At 51.0% G+C, this 23,992-nt stretch overlaps 1 protein-coding gene across 1 annotated transcript in view; it reads left to right on the forward strand.

The window, feature by feature from the left end:
* ASTN2 (astrotactin 2) overlaps positions 1-23,992 on the forward strand; it is a gene marked incomplete at both ends in the record, with an annotated part of 317,285 nt that overhangs the window by 38,952 nt on the left and 254,341 nt on the right. Inside the window, one exon of the mRNA XM_082295214.1 lies at positions 12,330-12,517. Coding sequence (XP_082151340.1) covers positions 12,330-12,517 — 188 coding nt within the window. The remainder of the gene's footprint in view (positions 1-12,329; positions 12,518-23,992) is intronic.

The raw sequence follows: 23,992 nt of genomic DNA on the forward strand, positions 1-23,992 counted from the left end.
TTTATGTGCACACATCCTTGGGGAACAGGGCCTCAAGGACTCTGCTTTTAGCGGGGTTTTAACTTGTTCCAGTTGGAAGGTGGTGGAAATCTGGATTATGAATTTGCTTTGGTACCTAAAGAAATTGTTTTTGCCTTTAAAAATGCTCAAGGTGAGCAAAAAAAGCACCTCTGGAAGAAAAAGCCATTGACGGAGCATGAAAATTTTAGCACCACCATCTGAAAATCAGGCTTCATTTAAATGTCGTATCTTGCAAACTCCTCTGTACGAGGACTAATTAGCTCTATTCCATCTCTTTTCCATCCTGTGAATAATATTGTTTTCTTTTAGAAGAGATCAGAGGCTCTCGGAGGCAATTTATAAAGGAGGATGCTCTGCTACAGACGGAAAACCACAGCAGGGAGATGAAGGACACAGTTCCTAAAGTATTTAGCCACCTAATGGCTTTTTATTTTTGAGTGCAGAAGTAGGTTAGGGCCTGAGCTCCATCTGTGGTAGTGCTTTTTTGATGGAGGACTCACTTAACAAGGTAGTTTTCATCCAGAAGTGTTGAGAAATCCAAAATGCTATGAGATGCTCCAGTTTTGAAGACTTTTTTGGGGGAGGTGTGGGGAGAAAATCACATCTGCTCAGTGTGACAGGGATGGGCACTGTAAAGCATCTCTAGGCTGCATTTACAGAATCACAGAATGGTTTTTCTTGGAAAGGACCTTCAAGCTCATCCCATCCCACTCCCTGCTATGGGCAGGACACCTCCCACTGTCCCAGGCTGCTCCAAGCCCCATCCAGCCTGGCCTTGGGCACTGCCAGGGATCCAGGGGCAGCCACAGCTTCTCTGGGCACCCTGTGCCAGGCCCTCCCCACCCTCACAGGGAAGGATTCCTAATATTTAGTCTAAATCTAAACCTATGGCTCATCCTTGTGAGCCTCACATGGCAGGGAGCAGGAACCCCAGTGCGTGGGACATCGGGGGGGACAATCTACAGCTGTAGGTCCTGAACACTCAGCAGCAAAGGGCTGCAGGAGGGTGGGCCTGTACACCCAGTGCTCAGATGATCTTGGTGGGTGGAAAGCTGGCAGGGAGGAAAGAGGAGAGGATGAAAAGTGTTGCTGCTGCTGCTTCCAGAGAGAGGACAGTGTGTACATACAGGCAAGTGCCTCTCTTTTTGGGAAGGCAGAGCTTTGATCCAGCACCATGGATGGACAGGCCGTGGGCTCTGTGCTCAGCGTCCCGGGCAGCAGGAGTTAATTATCAGAGCTCTGTCACAGCAGGGATATTTGCCACCGCTGTCTTTGCAAGCTAACATGGAGTTTCCACGTCCCAAGCCCTTTGATGCTTGTCTGAGAGTATCAGGGCTCTCTGCTTTCCAAAAGGAGTGCTCCGCTGAAGAGTGATAAATGTGCTTAATTTTTGCAGAGCTTGTAGCCTGGTTTTATCCCAGGATCCGTCTCTGGAGGTTTTATTAGCTGATGGTGTCTGTAGGAAAAAGTCAAAGCGACTAGACAGGAACAGCCGTGGAATTGATGTCGGAAGCAGGAGCGTGTTTTGGAGATAATGTTTCTCATTCTTGCAGCGCTACGTGCCGAGTTGGGGCAGTGCATTTGCAGTCCTGCAGGAGTTTCACAGCTGCTGCCTGCCAGAAACCCCTCTGGCTGGCTCCCACTGGGGCAGGGTGTGAGCAGGGATGGATCCCCTGCCCTGGAGCAGGGGAACGGTGACAGGTGACCAACACCCTTCTCGCTGTGTGTGGCTCTGGTGAACCTGGCGCAGAGGGAGCTCGGCCGGCTGTGCCGAGGCTCCAGCTGTCAGGAGGGGCTGGGAGCGCTGGCGTGGGGAAATGATCACCTTTCCTTTGAGCCTGGCAGAGAGACAATTTGCAAACATGTGTTGATGCGTTCCCAGAGGAAGCCAGGCACTAAATCATCACCTTGCATCTTGCATGCAGATTCGTCCAGGGAACCTATTTAATTAGGGGATAAATTTAGAAATCAATTATTTGCAGAAACAGTTTCTTTCCCTCTAATGAGGCTGCAAGGATTCATCCCCCTCTGCCACTTTCCCATGACCTTTGTGTATGCAGATCAAGGGGAAGAGTGCTCCATGTCTCTTCTGTCTTGGTGTAGGTGTCCCTTTTTTGGGCAGCTCCTGTACAGCTTTCACTGAGGCTCTTATTAGGACAGCAAATGAGACCATGCTGCTCTTGGATCTAATGGTGGGGGCACCAGATAATGACATGTTATATCCTAGTGGGGAAGGAGATGGGAAGCTGCAGGGGAAGGGTTGGAATGGGGTGGCTGGGTGGTGGTGGTGTGTAGTGTCTGCTTCAGGCTTTGGTCTCTGCCACTTTGTTGCTTCCAATCTCTGACAAATTGCTCAGCTTCTCTTATGCCTTACCCACTTTTAAATGGGGAAAAATTGTTTTTCCTCCAGGCTCTGAGAAGCCTTGATAAATTTGGTTGCTTTTATTATTCTGGATTTTAACGTCTCCTCATCTTACAGTGCCACTTTCTGAGCCCTCCAGCGACTTTGCTGTGCTCTTACATCAGCTGCTCTGAGTCCAGTTCACCGCAGTGGGAGTCAGTGCAGAGAGAGGTGAGAATTTTCACAGCTCATCTCAGTAAACCTTTTTGCTTCTGGCAGCCTGATGGTTTGCAGCCTCCAAGGGCAGCCCTTGGCTCCAGGGCTGAGGCTGCCTGGGTGATTTGTCCTGCTCAGGGGGATCTGGCACCCTGGGATGGCATCTTTGGGAGCAGCAGTCTGCTTTCTCACAGCCCTTGTTGGGCTTCTTTCCTGCAGAGCTCTGGTGGTGCTTGGCCAACGGGAGGCTGTCAGAGCATCCTGGGCTGGGACACTCTGGGGCAGTCCTGTCAGAGTGTCCTGGGAATCTCTCTGGGTGCTGGAGTAGATAATGTGCAAGGTTGCTCCTGGGTTAAGGTGTAATAGTCTTAGAGAGAAATGAATTTTCTGTGAGGTTACAAGAACTCATTTCTATGGGTAAGAGCTGAATTTGAGGTTTGTTGAGTAGCCCAGGCAAAACCCGGGTACTTGAGTGGTACCTCGGATACCTGGCAGGCTCTAGGGGCTTTCCAGGGAGCAAGCACTCAAAGCCTGTCCTGGACAAGAGATAAGACTCTTAATCCTTTGTAACCACTGTGGATGTCTGCCTTGACAGCAGGGAAGGGACACGGTGAGTGTAGGAGCTCCCATCTCGATGCAGGTGGAGAGGCAGCAGCAGCCGGTCATTCCTGGTAACTGATATTTTTGCCTTTTTGGGCAAGGGCATACCCAGAATTTTCAGGCTGTTTGGCTTTTGATGCACCCACCTGGTGCTCCAGGTGACACACAGGCAGAAGATCCCAAGTAATCCACTAGCTGATTTTTTTCCTCCCCTGAAAATGCCCGGCCAGCTCCTTCTCCTTGGAAAAGGACATCCACCTCTCAGGAGATGGAACTGTCTTAGTGTTTGTAGAAGGCGACCAGACCTCCTCTCTCCTGTTTTCTTCTCCTCCTCTGCCCGTTCCACCTCCCCTTTGGGGGGCAGGTCCATGGAGGAGCCATTGTAGAAAAATTACTTCACAGTCTGAGCAGAGCCGTGAGCTGTCAAACTGCCTTATTTTAAGAGGTCTGTTTCCCAAACAGAGATTTAAAAATGCAGAGGACTTAGAAAGCTCTTGGCTGGTTCTAATGGAGCCTGGAGCTGTGCTCACCCCCAGGGCTGACGCTGGCTCCTCTGCAGCTGTGAAGCAAATGCACCTCTCTGCTTTGTCCTGGAGGCTGCCTGGCTTGGCCACACTCTTCAAATCACCTGAATAGGTCATCTTGCCCTTCTGCTGCTGTCACAGCTCGCAGGGAAGACAGGCACGTTCCCTCTCTGTCCCTTTGTGTCAGTCCTGCTCTGCCCTAATGCCCACCCTGCTGTGCCCAGCTGCCCTTGCCCTGCTCCCAGCTCTCAGCTCCCACAGAAACTCAGAAACAGACAAAGGGAAAGTTGCTGTTGTTGCTGTTACCTGCAAAAGGAAGAGACCATAGGGGTGGCTTTCCAAATGTTCTCCCTTTGCACAAGCCTTGCCTGGTGCCATCCTGACTCCGGGGGCTGCTCTGCTGCCACAGTGTCTGTGTTGGAGGCTGTCCTGGGAAAAGGCATCCCCACCCCAGCCTTACCAGTGCCCAGGAAAAGGAAGCAGGAGCAATGCAGGCAGGTGGGGGCTGACTGGGCTCCTTCCCTCTCATTCTCTGGGATCTGGGTTATAATGGCAGAAGCCATCTGGCCCTGTTTCCATATGCCAGCATTTCCTGTGCACTTGGGACCATGTGCTGCTGCTGCTGCAGGTGATGCATGATGCCCTTCCTTGTGCCCCATCCCTGTGCCCTTCTTGTGCTCTCCTTGTGCCTTCCTTGTGCCCTCCTTCTGCCTACCCTGTGCCCTCCCTGTGCCTTCCTTGTGCCCCTTCTTTGTGTCCCTTCCCTGTGCCTCTTCCTTGTGTCCCTTCCCTGTACCTCTTCCTTGTGTCCCTTCCCTGTGCCCTCCCTGTGCCTTGCCCAGCCACCTCCCTGGTGGTCCCTTGGCTGCAGTGAAAATTCAAGTGAGTGGTTATCAGAGGCAGCATCTCTTCCCTGGTTGTGTCGTTGGACACTTCAGATCCATTCAGGCTCCAAGCAAAGCTCCGGTGTAGCCATAGAGGGACTGTGACATGGCTGAGCTTTGCCTGGCCTTGAGGGTTAAATAGGGGTTTTTCCTTACCCAGGTGCCTAGTGAAGGCTTTCAAAGGTCATTCCTCTGCATGTGTGGTCGGAACAGATCCTCTAAAGCTTGCAGTGGTCCTGCAGGAGCCAGGCTGTGTTTTCAGACACACTGGAGTCCCACACAGGGCTGGGGCAGTGATGGAGAGATGTCCCGTGTGGCAGCAGGGGCAGGCTGGCACCTGGAGTGGGGCAGGCCAGGTCCATGCAGGGCTCGGGCTGGGCGGCTTTGCCTGCCCCGATGCAGCAGATCTGCTCATTCCCTGCCCATCACTGGGTTTTCTGAGCCAGGACATCCCCACGGTCTGCCTGAAAACCTGGCTCACTTCATCCGCCCTGAGCACAGAGCCAGGCCAGTGCTGTGTGCCTGTTACTGCAGAAAAGCTTCAGAATCAAAGGCACGGATTTCTTTAACAGAGATTGAGAGTTGGACCATCAAAAATGATGCTTGTGCCTTTCAGGTAGATTTTTTTCTCCCCATTTATCAGGTCTGTCTGTTGTTGGATTTGAGGATCTGGAGTAACTGGGAACAGAGGACTGTCCCAGCTTTCCCCACGCACTGCCACAACAGCAGCTTTCATGGACCAGCAGCTCTTTCTCCTGTGACATCTCCCTCTTCCTTGTGCCTTCAGGTGCTGTTTCAAAAGTAAATCCTGCACTTCTCTTGGGTGAGCCAAGAGGCTCCAGAGAAGTGGTAAAGCTTGAGCTTGTTACTAAAACCCTAAAGCACCTCCAAAGAAAACTCCTGTGCCTTAACAGAGGGGTGGGGACTGGGGAAGGAGAGAGGGAAGGAGAGAAAAATCTGTGCATCAAGGCACCTCCTTCACACCCATCCCTCTGGCACCTGCAGGATGCAGGAAAGAGGGGCTCTGATGCTTGAAGTCACATTTCTTCACCTTATTTTTCCTCATGGCAGCATCAGGACGACACCGCGGAGGGGCTGTGGCTGAGCACCCCCGGTGCTGCTCCAAGCCTGGGTGTCTCCTCTATCCGAGAAAGCCTCACCCAGGAGCACTCTCCCCCTGCTGTCCCATACCCCACGTGCCAGCAATTCCTGCAGGATCGGCAGAACCTGCAGGAGCATTGTCTGCCTGCGCCTTTGGCTCCCACCGCTGGCCAGGGGAGCCTCTGCCGACAGGTAAAGATGGGATTGGATGGAAGGGAATTGAAAGTCAAAGGGCCCTGTAATAATTTCAGAGTGCCTGAGGCGCCACACGGAAGCCCTGGCATCATAAATAAGGGTAATGTGCTGGAGCCTGAACTGCAATCAAAGCAGCTGCAGGAGCGCGGAGTGTGCTGAGCTTCTCTGGGCTTTGTGGAGTCAGACTGAGATCTGTGGGCAGCACAGGCAAATCAATATCTGCTCCCTGATGTGTTCAGGGAGCCTAAAGCCTGGGATTAGGGAGGCTGAAGGGATGTGGGGATGGTGCAGAGGGCTCCAGAGCCAAGACCAAGAGAGCTGTGTTGGAGCAGCCCAACCCTCCGGTTGCCTGAAGTGTTTCCAGGAGCTGAGGCCTGGAAGGGGCTGACTCTCCTCCCTGCTCACCCTGGCTCGTCTCTTGGACCACCTCTGGATGATGCAGTCTACAAGCTCTCCATCCGAACTGAGGAGGTTTTCTTGTTTTTTGTGTTCCTATTGAGCTTGGGATCTGCCCCCACCTTCAGTCACACTGCTTTGGTTGTCAGGAACCCTTTGGTGGCAGCTCAGCTCCTCCCACATCCTTGTGTCTTTGAGGTGACTGGTCCCAGGAACAACGCCTGAGCCCGGCTGCTTGTTCTTCTCCTTCCAGCAGAGCCTGAAAACAGCCAAACCCACTTGACTGCAAACCCCATTTTGCCTCTCCCAGGTCAGTTGTGTGATGCTGCTGGCAGTGAGATGCAGAGAGTGCTCCAGCCTGCACGCGGTGCCGATGGGACCCCTTGGACCACGCCGAGACCAGGCTGTCTCCAGCCCTCCTCCACCCAGCACCATGCCTGGACAGGCACCATGTCTTGGATTTGGCACTGCTGGGTTAACAGCTGGACTCAGTGATTTCAGAGAGATTTTCTAACTCAAGCCATTCCACGATTCTGTGTCCCTGCAGACCCGCACAGTGCCAGAGCCACCCATGAAATGCCCTGCAGGTGCAGCACTGTGTTCTCACAGACAGTGGCTTTGAAAGGAGATGATCAGAGCAAGCTTGTCATCTTTATTTCCCCCCCTTTCTTAAATTTCTGAGCTTCTCTATTACTTTTTATGATCTGCAGCTGCATTTGTGTGCTGCCCCAGGGAGTACTGTGAGGGAAGAGCAGGGGAGGAGGTGTGTAAGGGAAGGAAAATGTTAAAAAAGAGCGGAGGGGAAGGGAAGAAAAAACCCTGAGTTAATGATTTGGATAAAAAAACTCCACCACATTGCCACCAAAAGACCCAAACTCTTGGAACTCTTAGGGCCTGTTTGACTGCAGAATAGCCCCCCGGGGAGCATGGGGGAAGCCCCATTTCTAGAGTCATTTTGGAACTAGTCTGCACAGAGTGTGATAATCTATTCCGCAGGGAGCAATCCTGCGCTGGCAAGGGCACTGGGGAGAGCTCTCTGTTTATGACTTTCTGCATAAATTTCCTTTATTAGCATAAGTGGTAGCTAGCACCGAAGGATCTCTGAACTAGCACTTTATTGGAGGTTGTTGCCTCTGGAGAGCGTTAACTCAGGAGAGCCCCTGGAAGCACAGCAACGGAATGGGGTGGCAGGATGAGGGGTGTGGAAGAAGGGGCCACACGCTGCAATCGTGTCTCTGTAAAAGGAAATACAGTCGCTAACCAGATCTCCGGCTTTTCCTCTGCCAGATTGAGATGCTGAACTGTGCAGGTGAGCTGAGGAAGCCTGGCTGCAGGGTGCAGGTCCTGCTGGGATGAAGCAGGTGGGGAGGAAAAAGGCCGGAGGAGCCTGGATCCGTGCACTGGAAATTACTCACTGGCTCCTCAGCCATCACCCCAAGCACTCGGTGCTGACAGGAAAGGTGCCCAGCAGGTCTGAGCAGCGCTGGGGAGCCGGGAGGAGGCACAAGGAGGGTTTGGTTATCCGGGGGCGGGGAACCTTGTGGGGATGAACTGCTCTAAGCAAAAGGGCTTATTTTAATAATGACCTTCAAGAATGAAATAAAAATACAATAATCATGGTAGATTAGCAAGAACAAGCCAATTAAACACAACACAGGCTTTGTACAATGCCATGACAGATAAGGCAGGGCTGCAACTTCCCGAGTGAGTGGTGAATGTTGAGGCATTGCATGAGGTTGGGGTGGGGGCTGGGGAGAGCTGGTGAATATTTCAAGCCTGGCAGGCTGCCTTGGAGAAGGCAGAGGTGAAAAGGCTATCCCTGCCTTCAGTGAGACCGAGGGGGAGGGGGGAGAGAAGGGAGGAGGTGGGTAGGGTGGCCAGGAGCCTGAAGGCACGGAGTAACAACCCTCCAACTTTAATATCTGCTGTTTCATTTTGTATTCATCATGTCAGCATAATCTGCTTTTATGGGAATCGTCTTGGTTCCCAACCAAATGCATTTAGCCCCCCTTGCTTTTAAGTTTGATTGTAATACAAGTTGAAGACTTCAATGAAATGTTTATATGTAAGGGTTGTAGGAACAGCAAAGGGAAAAAGGGGATTAGAGAGTTGGTTGGAAGGGATCAGCTGTGGTCACTGCTGTCCCCTGCCTTATCCTGGATGGGTGACCTGCTGATGGACACGAGCTCAGGTCAGAGGCTGAGCCATGGGAAGGGTTTTGTTTGGATTGCTTGTTTGATTTCCACGGAAAATGTTGGACTGTAGAAGTTGTACAAGGCACAGAGCTTGAGGAAGAGCAGAAAAGGCAAAAATGCTGTGTGTGCCTTTTTCTTACTTTCAGACCATCCTCAGGTGATAGCAAAGGCCGGTGGGTGCTGCCCCTGGGCTCGGCTGAGCTGTGTGGTGGGAGATGAAGGGCAGGTGTGAAGGTTTGGGGAGGCTGAAAGGGGAGATAGACCCGCTGGTGTGGGGGAGATCAGATTCCTCAGATCCTCTGCTTTGGGATGGAGGTGGTCCTTGCTTGGGGTCTTTGAACAGGGAGAAGGGGAGAAGCCTGGCTGTCTGATGTGGGGAATCCGGATCCTCCTTGTTTCTTCGTTGTCTCCTCTCTGCTGAGCACAATGAGCAGGTAGGAAGATGGCATGGCAGATGTTTGATGATCTGTTTGGCTGTTTTACTTGGTGTTTTACTCACAAAGGGGTGTTTGAACCCCATCTGATAGCTCCCCATCTGCTGGGTACTGAGATTTTTAACAGCTACAGAGCACAAGTGCTTTTCCATTGCTGTGCATTTAAAACCTTAACCGTATCTCATTCTGTTTGGGTGCAGGAGTGCCCTTAATTTGTTCCAAAAGCATTTGAAAGCTCTGATAACAGGCAATCTTGCTGCAGACGATTACATTCTGTCTGATGGACAGGCTCTCACTGCTGTAACTACAGCAGATCGTGGAGTGACAGTGTGTGTCCAGTGAAACACAGGCAGCGTGATATTCGTGTCAAGTACGTGAGGCCAAAAAACTTCCCTGTGTTTGAGGATTGAGGGATTCTGCAGCTACAGGGCTTGAAAAAGCTTTTTAAGAATTATTTTTATTGTGAGTAGTGAATCTGCTTGGAGGCTCGTGGTGTCCTGGGGGTGCTGGGGTAGTAACCAGGTGCCCTGAAATGAAAGCTCAAGCACACGAGTGTTTATAGGTATGTGGGAATGGGTACCCAGGTTTGGCAAGTCTGTGTTTGTCACAAACTGCCTGGCTGCTGGGTTTGCTTAAAATTGTGAAATGAATGTTAAATTGAAGTTTCTACTTTTGGAAGAGACCTTTTGAAAATGAAACAGGCTTATCTTCAGTCTAGGCTAAAATCCAAAAAATTGCCTATATTTCAGAACTCCTGAGAAATGTTCTCCGTGATCCTTTTAAACATCCCATGCAAAAATGTGTGTGTAAGGGGAAAAACTTGGAGAACGGTTGACCCTGGAGGTTTTTTCCCTGCTTCTCTAATGGGAGGTAGCCTTTGCAACTGGAGCAGTGGGGTCCTGTGGCATCCCCATCGTCTGAGCTGTGGGCTGGGTGATAGAACCTCCTTCCTGAGCTCCTTAGGAAAGGTCTGCTGCAGGATATGTGTGTGATGAGTGTGTAATTCTGTAAATCATCCCCTCCTGTGGGTGACTGTCCCTCTGGACAGAATTAAGATTATGGCTTTGCATAACTGAGTCTCTCCCTTGGTGCTGCTGTGCTCTCCCATGGCCCGTTTGCCTCTGTGGATGATCTTGGATTTCTGCTGCAAAGCTGAGTGAGTGCTTTTGCTCCTAAAAGTAGCATTTGTTTTGATTTTAATTAGACAAGGAGATGCTTTTCAGTACAGACCTTTGAAGTATTGCTGGGAAGATGACTGCAATTAAGCAGCCTTGATATTTCTCTCATTTTGTTCTTATTTTTACTGCTATAAGAAACCTCTTTCTGTAGCCTTATTCGGAGAGGAGAGACACAGGGTTCATTCCATGAGGTTCCCAGGTGTTGAAGGAGCTGCAGGGCTGCCATGATTTACAGGTTCCACTGCTCAGGCAACACCCTCCTGCTGCTGATTTACTCCAGCAAAGAGTTCTTCATGTCAAAGGAGAGAAGGGCCATTAGCAGGATGTCAGGGCAGTGACAGGGATGTGACAGGGAGCTCATGCATCCCCTCCCAAGCACAAGTGCGGGCTCTTGATGGATCCATGTGTGGTCGGGAGCTGTTGGGTTTTACTCTGTTGAGTGCTCAGGTGTGCACAGGGTTGGGGATAAGGAAGGTGTTGTGCTGGGGGGGCAGAAGCAATGAGCAAGCCCCTCTGGTGAGATTGAGGTGACACTGTGGTGGCTCGGGGTGTCACCAGTGAGGTGCTGAATCAGGGATCTGGCAGTAATGGGGTGGCCTTGTCCCTGACCCCAGCCCTGCAGGACCTGTGGTGTGATGGGGTCTTCTCCATGAGCAGGTTGCTTGGCTCTGTTTCGATCCATGTTGGGAAGCCAGGAGCTTGCTGCTGGAAAATATATTGATTTCAGGGGTGAGAAAACCTGTTCCTGAAGGATTGAGAGGTGTTTTTGTTGGCCTGGGACATGGGTTTGTAGAAGTGGAAGTGCCTGGTCTTGTAGCCTGAGTGGCTGCTCACCACCCGAACATTTTGTTGAAGCATCGTGTCCTGCAAGGTGTGGGTGGCTCCTGAGGACAGCCTCAGCTGGGCTTGTTCCTTCCTTCCTCTCCACTGGGAGCTGGAACTGGAAGTGCTTTTGCCCAGCTGGGCTCAGGGTAATGAAATGCAAAATGCCACCAGCATTCCCTGGCTGCTTTGCCTGCAGTGGAACAGGCGCTGTCCCCCCACTGACCCTCTGCAGACAGGGTGGAGGAGAAGGAGGAGAACCTCATCTCTGTTTCCACTGTGGTGCCAGAAGTACCTGAGCGTGTGCTCTTGACTGTTGTGGGGCACACACAGCTGCAGACAGTGGGGCAGGGGCTGTCAGACCTGGTCTCTCCCCAGATAGGAGGGAATTGAATTTGGGTCTCCCTCAAAGCCGGTGACTGCTGAAGCTGTGGGCCCAGTGACTAAGAAGACCTGTCTTGCTTCCCATTGCTTATACTGGAAATGGAAAAACAAACACAAAAAAGATGTGTGGAGGGAGAAATATTTTGGCTTATTTTGTACTAGCATTTTTTTTTCCTGGTTTTGATTCAGCTGCCAAACTGCCAAACCCGTTCTCTGCAGAGGTCTGTGTGCAACGTGCTGGGCAGCTGTGGAGCTGTCAGTGCTCCTGGCCCACTCAGGAGCTGCAGCTGAAGCTGAGAGCTGCTGCCTTCACTGGGTCTGCAGGTCTGGGGGAGCCCTTTGGGTTGTCCAAACCCCCAGTTCAGTGCAGGTCAGGGAAAGCTGGTGGTGTGGGTATGTGTGCTGGGATGCTGTAATCCTGGCTCCCAGGGTGCCTGTGCTGTAAATCAGGATGGGGTGGGATGTAAAACCAGCAGAAGCTGCAGAAGGTGACTGAGACATGCAGCCCCAAGGTCAGTAGATATTTGTCAAGCCTGGTGGTCTTCCCTTGCTCCTGGTGCTCACAGTCTGTGCTGAGAGTGTCCCTGTTAAATACAGCTGTGCTGCTGCCCCACAGCTGGAAGAAGGTTTCCATTGCCAATGCCAGCACAGTGTGTACTGGTGTCTGCATCCTGCCTTGTCTGGCACAGTGTCCTCCCTGAGCTATGAAACACCCTTGGGCTTGGCTGCAGCTCCCTGGGATCTCCTTCCAGCCTTTTTCCTGGGAGAGCCATGGGAGGTTTAGGGCCTCCTGTGTGATTTACTACTGTTGCCTTCCTAGCCTAGAAATCCCAAGGCACTCTGTAGCCCCTTGCTTTTCATTGAGGAAGACAAACGTTACTGTTCATGTATCGGGGAAGTAACAGGTAGAGGTTAAAATTAGATAGAAGCAGTTCTGGGGGTAAGACTCCAAAGTCCCAATTTCCTCAATGACTTGGAATAACACCTTTGGGCATCATGGAGAAAACTGACCCTCAGCTGTGCGTTCTGTCCCTGCAGAGATGTCGGGGACCGTGTCGGACATTTCTCAGGTGCACTGGAAGCAGCAGTGGCTGGAGAATGGCACCCTGTACTTCCACGTGTCCATGAGCAGCGCTGAGCAGCTCTCCCGGGCCACCCCCCCCAGCCTCCAGGAGCCCTCGGAGATCGTGGAGGAGCAGATGCACATTCTTCATATCTCAGTCATGGTGAGTCCCAGCTGCCGGTGGCATCGGAGGGGATGGAGGGACCCCTTTGGAGGAGGGGGCTGGCAGCCAGGGCGTGGTGGGAGGAGGGGGATGAGGAGCAGGGTGGTGAGTCTGGGTTGCAAATGTTTGTCCCTTCTTGGTTGGGTCTCCAGAAAGGGAGAGATGTGTTTGACTGGGCCAGGAAAAAAATAAAAAAAAAGAATGCTTGGTTTTCTCAGAAAATGAAACAAAATAAAGCAACAGAGTGTGGGGAAGAAGCTGGTGGGAGGGTAACAAGGATCCTTGTAGTTCCTCCTGTCTCTGCCAAAAAGTGGTGAGGTGTGAAGGGCTGGGAGCCCATGGCACAAGAGCCCTCTTCTCTCCCTTGGAGAAGAGACTTGAGGGCAAGACGATCTTCCCCAGAGATAAGCAACCTTCCTCTGGGTCATGGTGACAAAGTGAGCCACCCCCAGCACGCCTTGTTTCTGTATGGTAATACCCAGTACCCAGTTGGTTTCCACCCCACCCCCTGCCTACCCCACAGAACCCCTGTCCCCAGCCCTGATTAGGGAGCCTTGTCCCTGCCCTTCCCTTCACAGGGGCTGCTGGACAAGGAAAGCTGCCTCTGTGGAACTGCTGTACGAGGCTCCTGCCTCTCTATCCCCGAGTTCGCCTTGGGTGATTTCACAAAGAGCTGGAATCACAAAAGCTGGAATCACTTGTAGCTGAGGAATCGCTACACTTGCTGAAATCACCTGTTCCCCAGGGAAGGCGGCCACCACCCCTGCAAGAGCTGTTCCTTGCAGGACACTCTTTCTAGGAAGGTTGTGGCACACCGGGTTGCCCATCCCCTGGCCTCTCTGGAAGCAATAGTGAGGTGCCAGTGGAATATTTCTGCTTGTTCTTTGTGTTTTGAGCATTGTGCAAAGGCAAGAATTTGGGCGTGGCCATTTCATTTTGAAGCTGAAGTTTATCTTTGAAGTGAGTAAGGGCTGCAGCATTTCTTGCAAAGGACAAGTGTGACCTAAAAGTAAAAAGATGATCCAGTGCTTTGAATGTCTCCATCTGGGGTGTTTGTGACCTTTCATTAACGCACTGTTTATGTGCAGTGTTGCCTTTTAAAGTTTCGGTATCACACGAGGTGGTTGCCTACGTATTTGGATCTGGTCCATGGTTCCTCCGTGTTTTAGAGCTCCATCTGTAAAATGGGATTCAGTGTATTGTCCCTTCAATCCCTTTGGGATAAGATAAAGAAAGAAGTTAGGTTGGTATATGCAGTGTGTATACATGCCATTCCTTTGCCAAAGCAAGTCTTTTATGGGATTGGGGGTCCCAGCACAGCAACCCTCTGCAAAAGGTGAATCTGTTCATCTCTGGGAATCTGTGTCGTCTCCACAACTTCTATCCTTAGGTTTGGAAGGAGGAACAGAGACAATGGCTGCACAAATGCTTTTTTTTTTTTTTATTTGAACAAGCAGCTATTTGGCTTTTGCAACTTAAATCTGTTTTTTTGGAGTGTCTCCTCAGTGGAGCTTTAGATTGGGCGCTGAGTGCATATGAGAGGGCAGAGAGGCATTCCATTAGGGCTGCTGGGAACAATAAGATGCAGGATGGCAGAAGGGAAAGGAGTTGGGGGCTGCAGCTTACTGAGTTGGATACGGAATGGTTTTATGTCCTGCTAAAATTGTCAATGGGATGGGGGATTGGAGAGGGGGAAGGGGTTAGAAATGTGTACTTGGAAAATGAGCCTGAAAATATAATTGAGAGACAGAACAAAGAAAGAAGACAGCACAACTTGTGTCTTTTGGGTGTGCTAAGCTCAGTCCCTGGGAGGAGGTTTGAGTAAGGGATTGTTTGGCTGTTGTGGGCAAACCTGAGCCATGGAGAATTGCCCTGTGTCTATGGGGTGACACTGGCTCTGCAGCCTGGTGATTCCTGCTTGAAATGCAGACTTCCTGTAGCAGGGGAGATTCAGTCCTGGTCCTCAGTCCATGCTGAAGGTGCTCTCTGAAATACAGCAGATGATTGTAATGATTTGATGCTTGGGAAGGTCCTTGGAGAAGCTCCTGCCAAAGCCTTGCTTTGCTGCCCCTCGGAAGGTGGGAGCAGCAGTGCTGGTGGGATGGAGCTGACAGCATTGCTGGGAATGCCACAGAAATGTCACAGAAATGGTTTTGCCCTCTAATCCCAGGTTAGCCAGGGAAGATGTGCTTTGCCGATGGTGTGGGAGCACCCATGGCTTTGTGACGAGGGTTAGTTCCTGCTCTGAACCTCTCTTCCCTTCTGCAAAAGCAGCAGGAGGACAGGAGAGAAGGAGCTGTTCCTTCCACACAGAATGAGATGTAATTCCACTGTCTTTATAAATCCTGACATTCCTTGCAGCAGGAGCCAAGGTCCTGGCATGGATGTGGGTCTGGGATGGGGCCTGGGCTGCACATGTGTCCCTGGGGAGGCAGGAGCCCTGCAGATCCCTTTCCTGGGTCAGGATTGCAGCACAGGCTTGAAACTTTGCCCAGAATTTTCAGAAGGTTCATTAACTTTTTGAGTGAACCCGAGCCAAGTTTTGAGTTACCAGCAAAGATGATTCCGTTTTGTTGGTTAGTTGTTATTTTCCTCCTTGAGGCCTCATGGAGTTCTGCAGCTGAAATAAAATGGGCACAACTTTTGTTTCTTGGGTGGAATATTTCACCCAGGTCCCTGGGCTGCTTTATTTTCCTTCATGATCCCAGCTGGAGCACATCCCAGAGGGCCCCCATCACCTGAGCTCTCTGACCCCAGCAGTGGGGTTCCCTGGCTGTGCTGTGCCCTGGGTACCCCCTCCTGTCCCCACACCCTCTGTGTCCATATCCCTTTTGCCTCAGGATGCAACTGGACAACCTGTGTCCTCCTTCCCAGCTTCCCAAATGCTTTTCCTTCCTCTTCCTGTCATGAAGCCCAATGTCTCCTGTGTGCTTTCTATAAACTAAAACACTGCCATGGACAAAATTCCAGCCCACCCCAGTGCTGCCTTGGCATTCAGGCTCTGCATGCCCTGTCCATCAGCCCAGCATCCCTCCCCAGGGGACAGGAGGGGACATGGAAAAGTGCTTCCTTCATCTCCTTTAAGTGGCTGTAGCACTTGCTTTTACTTCTCTCCTCATGCTGCAGGTGATTTATAGGAGCTGGGGAAGGTTTGCCTGGGGGATCTGGTTAATCCATCTCTTACAGAGCACTTGGCACAGCTTTATTGGGCAGTGAGACACCTCCAAGCCAGGAACTGGTTGGATTTCTGTAGGTGTTTATGGCTTGGCTGGGAGCTCCTGCTCTGCCTCTAAAGCCAAGACCCCCTCAGTGCTGCATGGGGGCCCCAGGGAGGTGCAAATCCTGGGTTTACTCCTCCTTCTGGTGATTCTGGCTGTCAGTCTGTGGCTTTCTGGTTTGGGATTGGTTTGCTTCCAGTGCAGCAGGAAAGTGTCCATGGCCCGTGTCCCTGTGGCCACCATCTACCCCTGCAAAGCACTGACTGTGACCCTCTTCACACCTCCCTTCCCATGCTCAAGGGCGTCTTTGACAGCAAGACAATACTTAATTTTTATTTTTTTTCCTTTCCTAACTGTTTTTCCTTAATCTCTCCCCAATGAGACATAACATTAATTACTGCAGTTAAAGGGAATTCAGTCTCCATTACTCTCTGCCACCCATTTCCTCTTGGCTTGAGTGTCTGAAATTTGTCTCCCAAATGAAAAGAAGGGATAAAGGGAAAAGAAAAACAAATATGCAAATGCAAGATTTTATTTATTTACCTTTTTTTTAGCACAGTGTCAAGTAGAAAGGAATCAATATTTTTGTCATTACGCCTGTTGTGTTTTTTCACCATAATCTCAGCTGTCATTTGGGTTTAATTGTGTTGTTTCCTGTTGTGTGGAAGTAAATCTTATCTGTTTTGGATTAAAATTCAATGAAGGTCACAGCAGCTCGAAAACTTACCAGGCTGCAGCAATTAATGTTCATTTGGCTTTGATAAATTGGAATGTTCCCCACAATGGGACTGGAGTGGATTTCAGAAGCAATAATTCTTCCATTAACTCAATGATTCCCTGCGTGATGGAGCGTCTTGTCACTGCTCTGTTTGTCATCTGTCACTTCAAGGATCTGGGCATATGCCTGATATGATTTATCATGATTATTGGGGCTGCTTGTGTCAAAACATTTTAAACCACTAATTATTCCAGCCTTGTAAATTGCTGAATTTAACAAAACATAAGAGGGATTTATTTTTTTGTTGTTCCCCACCGCCTTGTGTCTTGGTTTAATTATTGCCTTGTGTGATGCTAAATCCAGCCCCGGGGCCATGTCCAGCGGCTTTGGCCGTAGAGGGGGGTTGTTTGTCAGGCTCTGAGGGGTGGAGGGGTGGGTCTGGGTGGGACAGGCAGGTTGTATCCCTGCATGGACCCCTTTATCAGGCATCAGTAGGACCATTGCAGCCTGTGAGTGCCGGGATGCAGGCTTGGGAAGAGGATGCAAAGCCCCATCCCGTCCTGCTGGTGGAGGGATGGGTTTTCCTCTCTTGAGAGTGATGCCAGTAAAAGTCCTGGCTGTGGGGTACCAGAGCCAGGACCATCCCTACGTGGTGTGAGGGTTGTAAACATGCTCTGCGCTGCCTCTGCTGCAGCTCCAGCAGAAATAAGCTGGGTTTGTTGGAGAGTGGTCACAAGGAAAAGCCTTGGTGCATCTCATGCCATCACCTTGCAAGGGACAATTAAAGTGTCTGGAGTAAAAGGTGATCAGACCTCATCAGGCTGCTTTTTAACAGAATTGCTACTTTTTATTTTTAATGCCCACTTTCTGCTGGCTGTGCTGGCAGCAGAGGAGTTATCTGCTGGCTTCTAGGTCTCCCAGAGGGTTTTCTTCAGCTCATATTTGTGGAGTTCCCTTTTTTCTTCTTGTTCCCATACATCCTGATGTTCCCCTAATGATCAGCTGCCAAAGCTATGCTCCATCAACCCCTGAGCTGGGTATAAATTGTGGTCTTAAACTCTTCCCTCTGCTCTCACATCCTGCTCTGAAGTGGAGCTGGGAAGGAATCCTGTGCCCCAGTGCACCCTGTGCTGTGTCCTGGGGGCCCATCCTTGGGGCTGCCTCAGGCTTGGGCATCTCTCTGCTTCCTTAAGGAATCTCCAAGAGCAAGAAAGTTTTTAGGAGCTGCTGATGTCACCTTTTAGGAAAAAAATCTTCCCTGTGCGGGTGGGCAGGCCCTGGCACAGGGTGCCCAGAGCAGCTGGGGCTGCCCCTGGATCCCTGGCAATGCCCAAGGCCAGGCTGGACACTGGGGCTTGGAGCAACCTGGGACAGTGGGAGGTGTCCCTGCCCATGGCAGGGTTGGCATAGGATGGGCTTTAAAGTCCCTTCCAACCCGGGCCATTCAATGATTCTGTGGTGGCTGTCCTTCCCACAGGTGGATATAACATCACACCAGTGCAACTGGGCTTACCCCAGCTTGTATGGGAGGGGAGAGGAGGCTGAAAGCCTTTTCAGAGCTGGGCTGATTCCCACTGTGCCCAGCAAATGGCTCTCTGAGGGATCACTCCAGATCCTGTGGGCTTTGGGCCCATCCCCACTGGGGCTCCTTCAGCCCCAGCATTCCCTCAGATTGACCATTCTTTGTGTGGTGCCTCATTTCCCTACCCAGCAGTATTTAGTCCTCCTTGGTGCAAAACTTCCCATGGATTTAGCTCCCTCCCTCCCTTGTGCTTGCCTGCTGCTGTGTCCTGTGGGATTGCTGGCAGCACCAGTGGACCTGGCTTTTCCAGTGGATGCAAAGCACTGCTTGAGCCTCCCTCTGGCTCTTTGCAGCTTGTCTTGCTGATGGCAGCACTGGAGCTCCTGTCAGGCAGCTCAGTGGGAGAAAAAAACCCTGGTGTGACATGAGTAATGAGGTAGTGAAGATGGCACAACATCTGTGTCATCATTTTTGCACCAGGAGGTCAACCAGATTCATCAAACATGCACTTCCAGCTTGTGATGTGTTTAGAAATTAATTAAGATAGGGAGAGAATTGCTGCTGCTGCAGATTTTCTTATCTGAAAGGTATTAAAAAGCTAAATTGATCTCCAATGAGCTGTTTTTATAAAAAGAAAAACCTAAAAGAAAAGCTCTAAAACCCCTGGGTTCAGCATGTCCCTGTGTGAGAATCGTGTGTGGGGAGAGAAGAAGGAGCTGCCCACCCTGATGGGGTGGACTAAGCATCCCCAAATCCCTGGGATGGGGATGGGAGCTGCAGGCTCTGTGCTGATGGCAGACCAAGCAATCCTCAGACCATCACCAGTGCTCCCCACTCTGCTGAAGGTGGCTCTCAGCTCTTTCCTGAGCTGCTTTGGGGTGGCCAGAGGGACTGGTGGGATCTCTGCTGGGTCAGGTGGCTCAGGGCAGAGGGGCTGAAGAAGGTCCCACTCCTCTCACCCTGACACTGTTGTGGCATCTGCTCTTTCCCAAGATGGGACATTCTCTGGCTTCAAGTTCCATTTCCATTTTAATGTTTCATTAACCAACTTCTTGCTGTCTGGGAGAAGGAGCCTCTTTCATTCACCTTCCCCCTCCCCTCCCCTCCACTCTCCTCTGCAAAGCCAGTATAAAACAGGGACTAAATGTAGTTAATGGTGAGCTCTTGTATTTAGGGAATTCATTTTGGGGGGATTTGTCTTTAAATTGTCACTTCTGTGACAATGGCACCTGTTATGTTAATAATTTTTCACTAATCTCTCAGTTTTCCACCTTAGCTCCAGTGAATACATTAGGCCCTTTATGGCTTTCTCTCCATCAGACTTTTTCCACCCCACTGTGTTAAAATATGTAACTGGAGTGCTTGATTTGCATCTCTGATAAAGGAGGGCTGAATAAATGCTCTCAGTTCATCTGAACTGAGCAGCAAACTAAACTTCCTCATGTCATCCCCAGAGCAACTGAAGTTTCTACTGGGGGAAAAGCAGCCATGGGAAGCACTGGGAAGGGGTTTGGTTTTGGCAGATGGCATCGAGGCGTGGGAGGGATCTGCAGCCTGAGAAAATTTCCCCAGCCTCGACGTGCTGAGAATCGAGGACGGAAGGGAAAAAGTAAAAAACTCCCGTTGGAAAAGTGGCCGGTGTTGTCAGGGGGTGTGAGAGCTGGAAAGGGGAATGCTGAAGTCGTGAGGAGATGAAGGAAAAAAAGCCAGAGGGAAGGTTTTGGGAGTGGGGTGAGGAGCATCAGAACAGTGTGAGCTGGTGGCACGGGGTGGGACATGTTCTGTGCCTGCCTTCGCCCCCGGGCCGGGTCCCTCCGATGCCAGCGGCGCTGAGAGGGTATTTTTATCAATTTGCTGATCTCAGAGGCTTCTCTTGAACTTGTTCCCTTCCTTCCTCCTCCTCACTCTTCCCCTTCCCACCATCTGTCTGGGAGAAATACTCACATCCACAATGCTGCAGGGTGTAGCTGGTGGCCTGACCTTTTGGTGGTGGTTTTGTTTCGCAGTGTGGGACAAGCAGATGGAAATCCAGGCTTCAGTGGATTGGGTGGCTCTGCCTCAGCTCCTGGTTTCCACCCCTCTCCCCCACAGGCTGGGTCTCACTGAGCTGCTGGGCTCCTGGAGAGAGTAATTCCACGTGGGAGCCCCGTGCTGATCCTGTGTGTAAAGTGCTGGGAGTACTGGATTGGTACCTCTGAAACATTGACGTAAACACAGAAATGCTTTGCAGCTCCCAGCCTGGGTCTAATTGCTTTAAACTGCCAGGCTCCAAAGCACATACGGCATTAAAATTGTCAGGAAATGTTATTCCAGGAAAACTCCTGTGGATGCTGCCTTCTCCAGTGATGGCTGGGTGTGGGTGGCCCCTGGCTCCGAGGTAGTACCTCACGATGGAGAGCGTTTACTTGGGATGCAGACCTTGCACTGCCAGGCCGGGTGCCGGGAATGCTGGCAGGGTGGAGGGTGTTGTCTCCTCACTGGTGAGGCTGTGCTGGGGGGTGCCTGACACTTTATTCCCAACAGGAATATTGTAATCTGCATCTTTCTGTTGGTACAATATGGGCTCTGACTGAGGGTGAGGAGCCTCACCCAGCTCTCACACCCCCAGGAGGATGCCTGCAGGCTTGAAAGCTGGGCTGGTCTTCAGACAAGCAGTGAAGTGCCTTTTTTTCTCTTTCAAATCTTGTGTTATCTGCGGTTCTCGCTGCTCTCAGTTGTTACTCGTGTTTGAATGTGAGTTGGAAATGTTTGCATCCGTTCATGTCGGTGTCAGGCGCTGGCTTGTGTGAGGGTGATCTGTGCTCAACCTCATGCAGAACAGCTTCAAGGTGGTGGTGAAAGATGTTACATTGCAGCACCACAAAAGGCTGAGCTCTCATTTGGTAGGTGAATCCCGAAGATGGGAGTAAGTGTTAACGACAGGATGAAATGCAATATCGTATTTGTCCCCAGAAATATATTTGCTCTCAGTTTGGGCTTTCATTTTTTTTCCATTTAAAAATAAATTGGACTTGGTTTCACAAGGCACCGTGATGCCGTGAAAAGGCAGAGCGCTTTTTGTTCAGGGAAGTGTCAGAATGAAATGTTTCTACTCTTCAACACTTTCTATATCCTCCCCAAAACCACTTACACTTTAGTTTCAGCTGATGTGAAACTGTCTGAGCAGATAAACCGTTCCTGGAAAAAACCTTTCCAAGCTCTGTGTGGAGTAACTGTGCCTGGAGCAGAGGAGATGTGGTGCTGTGGGTCTGATCATCACCCTTGGTGTGTCTGCAGCCTCTGCAGTGCCTGGCCCCAGGGCAGGGGCTGCTCAGCCTCCCACCAGCACGAAACAGGGGGAAGAAGCTCACGTATCCATGATTTTCTCTGACCATCGTTAGGCTGCTCATACAGCAGCGCCCTTTTTGTGTGTGTCTGGGTCTGGCTGCTTTGGAAGTTGGGCAGAATTCCCACTGCCTTAATTGGCAGCAACATCAGGCCAAGTATGGTTATTTTTACCTGTTGTGGCTCCCACTCCATCTCCTCCCTCCCTCCTCCATCCCCACGGATGAGGGGGAGCGAGCTCTGTTTCAGCTTTCAAAAGGTCTCTGCCTGCTCCGAGCAGGAGCCTCGTCATGAACTCTCAAGATGTGCAGCAAAGGAAAAGGGGAGAGAGAAAAAATGGAATTGTGCTTACTGTTAAAATCCAGTTTTATAAAGCTGCAGGAAAATAACTGTTTCTGAGAGGAGCTGGTTGACTGGCTGGGCTTTGCCTCAGGTGGGTGCTTCTGGGGCTGGATTTATGGCAGTGCCTGGAGAGGGAGTGAGTGCGAGCATTGGCCCCAGCCCTGCTGGGATGCACATGGATTTCAGGGGTTGGACGTTTTTTCACTGTGTTTCCCTGTCGGTGTTTTTGGGGATGGGATGGGGAACCCAGACAGGTGCTCCAGGAGCCTTTTTATTCTTTTATTCCGTTTTCAGTCTCACATACAGAGTTGAGACAGAGATGGTACAGAGCTCACGCCGCCACAGGCATCCAGAGACTTCCTGGTTACAGAGAATTCTTAAAAGCTTCTTAGCCAATTAGTGTGCTTCGAAAATTTGCAGACAACTGTTTTAACCAATCTTCAGTAAAGCACGTACATCTGTTGTACACAATACTTGCTTGTTATGCCTTAGATCATAATGCACAATATTCCATGATTAGGCTTAAACTTATCTATCTTGCTAAGCGTATTTTTTGCAACTCCAAAACCTATCTCAGCCAAACCTAGAAACTCTAACCATTGTTTTAATGTCCTTGCTTGCTGTATAATTGTATCCTCTTCTATCTTCAAGTTTTCGCAGCTAGAGCTGATTCCTAAATTCTTTTGCTTTATTTCTAAAACCTGCTTCTTTTCCTCACACCTAAGAGCTTTTCCACCTTTTTGTGTTTCCCACATTTCCCTTTATCTAACAGGAAAACTGGTGGTTTTCCTTTGTAGCTGCCTCCTTTTTAGCTCCTCAGGGGAGAGGAGACCACTTACTTTTTATTCAGGTGGAAGGTGAGGAACCCTGGGTGGCAGCAAAACCACTGATGCCGTGTCAGGTGTCTCTGCTTCCCTTCCCAGAGCTGTAGCTGGGTAGCAGCTCCTCACCAGCCATTCCTTGGGCAAGCTTGAGCTCTCCTGCTGCCCTGGCCATGGTTTTCCTCATTGCACCAAGCTCGGGCTCAGGGTGAAACCAGCGGGGTGGGAGCAGCAGTTGCTGGGGGCACAGACAGCAGCCCCAGTGTTGAATCTTACTGCTTCTTCAGCAACTTTGGGCATCATTCTGCAGAGGCTGGGGTGGGTTTGGTAATGCAGAAGTAAAGGGACAGGCAGCCCCATGTGCTGGCAGTGGGAAGTTGCAGTGGGGGAATATCTGGCTGGAGGGTGCTGGTAGTGCCCCAGAGGGAGTCTCTCTCCATGATTAAGCTGCAGGTTTCACTTGGCCTTTCCCAGAGATCCATCATTACTCAGCCCTGTGCTGGGCCTGCCAGCCTCCCTCTGCCTCAGAAATTAATGATTTAAACTCTCCCAGCTCAGGTGCTGGGACGCAGCTTGGCCAGGCAGGTGAAGGCTGGGCTGGGTACCAAGGATCTGATCCCACCCTGCATTCTTGGGACCTCAGGATGGCTCAGGGCAGCTGCTTCTCCCACTGCTCTTCCTCGTGATGGGGATTCGGGGCATGTAGCTCTTGGACACTGTACCCCACACCCTCCCAGGTGGGTTCAGACACACCTTCATCCCCTTGGACATTGGTCCTTCGTCTCCTCACACAGCTGGGATGTGCTGAGGGATGCATATTGAGGTGCTGGTTTGGGAGAGTGGGGTGAGGATGGAGTGGTGGCTGCCAGCCATCCGTGGTGCGGGCGTAGGCGAGGAAGGGGCTTGTTTACAAACTGCAAACAAAAGCAGTGATTGCTGCGAGTCGTGGGAACAAACAGGAACGAGACAGCAGCTCCAGGGAGAGCCTGAATCAGAGCTGAGGATTCCTCGTGCCTGCAGCACCGAGCGGACAAGCTGTGAGATGTCTCTGGGCTGAGGTGAGGATTTGGTTATCAGGTAAGGCTTGTGCCCCTAGGCTGCGGCTGTGGAAAGGATGCGGATGTGGCTGGGGAAGAGTGTAAATTGCTGTGAAAGCTCGTCTGCCCACCTTACCTGAGCTGCAAGGAGGGGCTGGTGCTGTCACTGCCACAGCCAGCTGTTCTCTTCTTTTTTTTTTTTTTACTTTTTTGTCCTGTTTTGCACCAAACACCTTGACAATCAGTTGCCTGGGCATGCTGGGACTGGCCATGATGGTGGCACTCACAGATTTTAGGTTCCCCTTTGAGGGCTACTTTGATCTTGTCTCGAGGCATCCTTGGTACTGGTTTGGGGCCAGATCCACCTGGGACACTCGTGGCTTGTGCTGGGATGAGTGCTGTGATTCTTCTCTCCCTCTCCGTGTACTGAACTGCCTCTGCCTCACAGCCCAGCTCCTCCTCTGGCGGTCTGGGGGCTGAGGGGAGGAGGAGG

Source organism: Coloeus monedula (assembly GCF_965178545.1).
Source record: "Coloeus monedula genome assembly, chromosome: 21".
In the NCBI taxonomy this organism is placed as follows: Eukaryota; Metazoa; Chordata; class Aves; order Passeriformes; family Corvidae; genus Coloeus; species Coloeus monedula.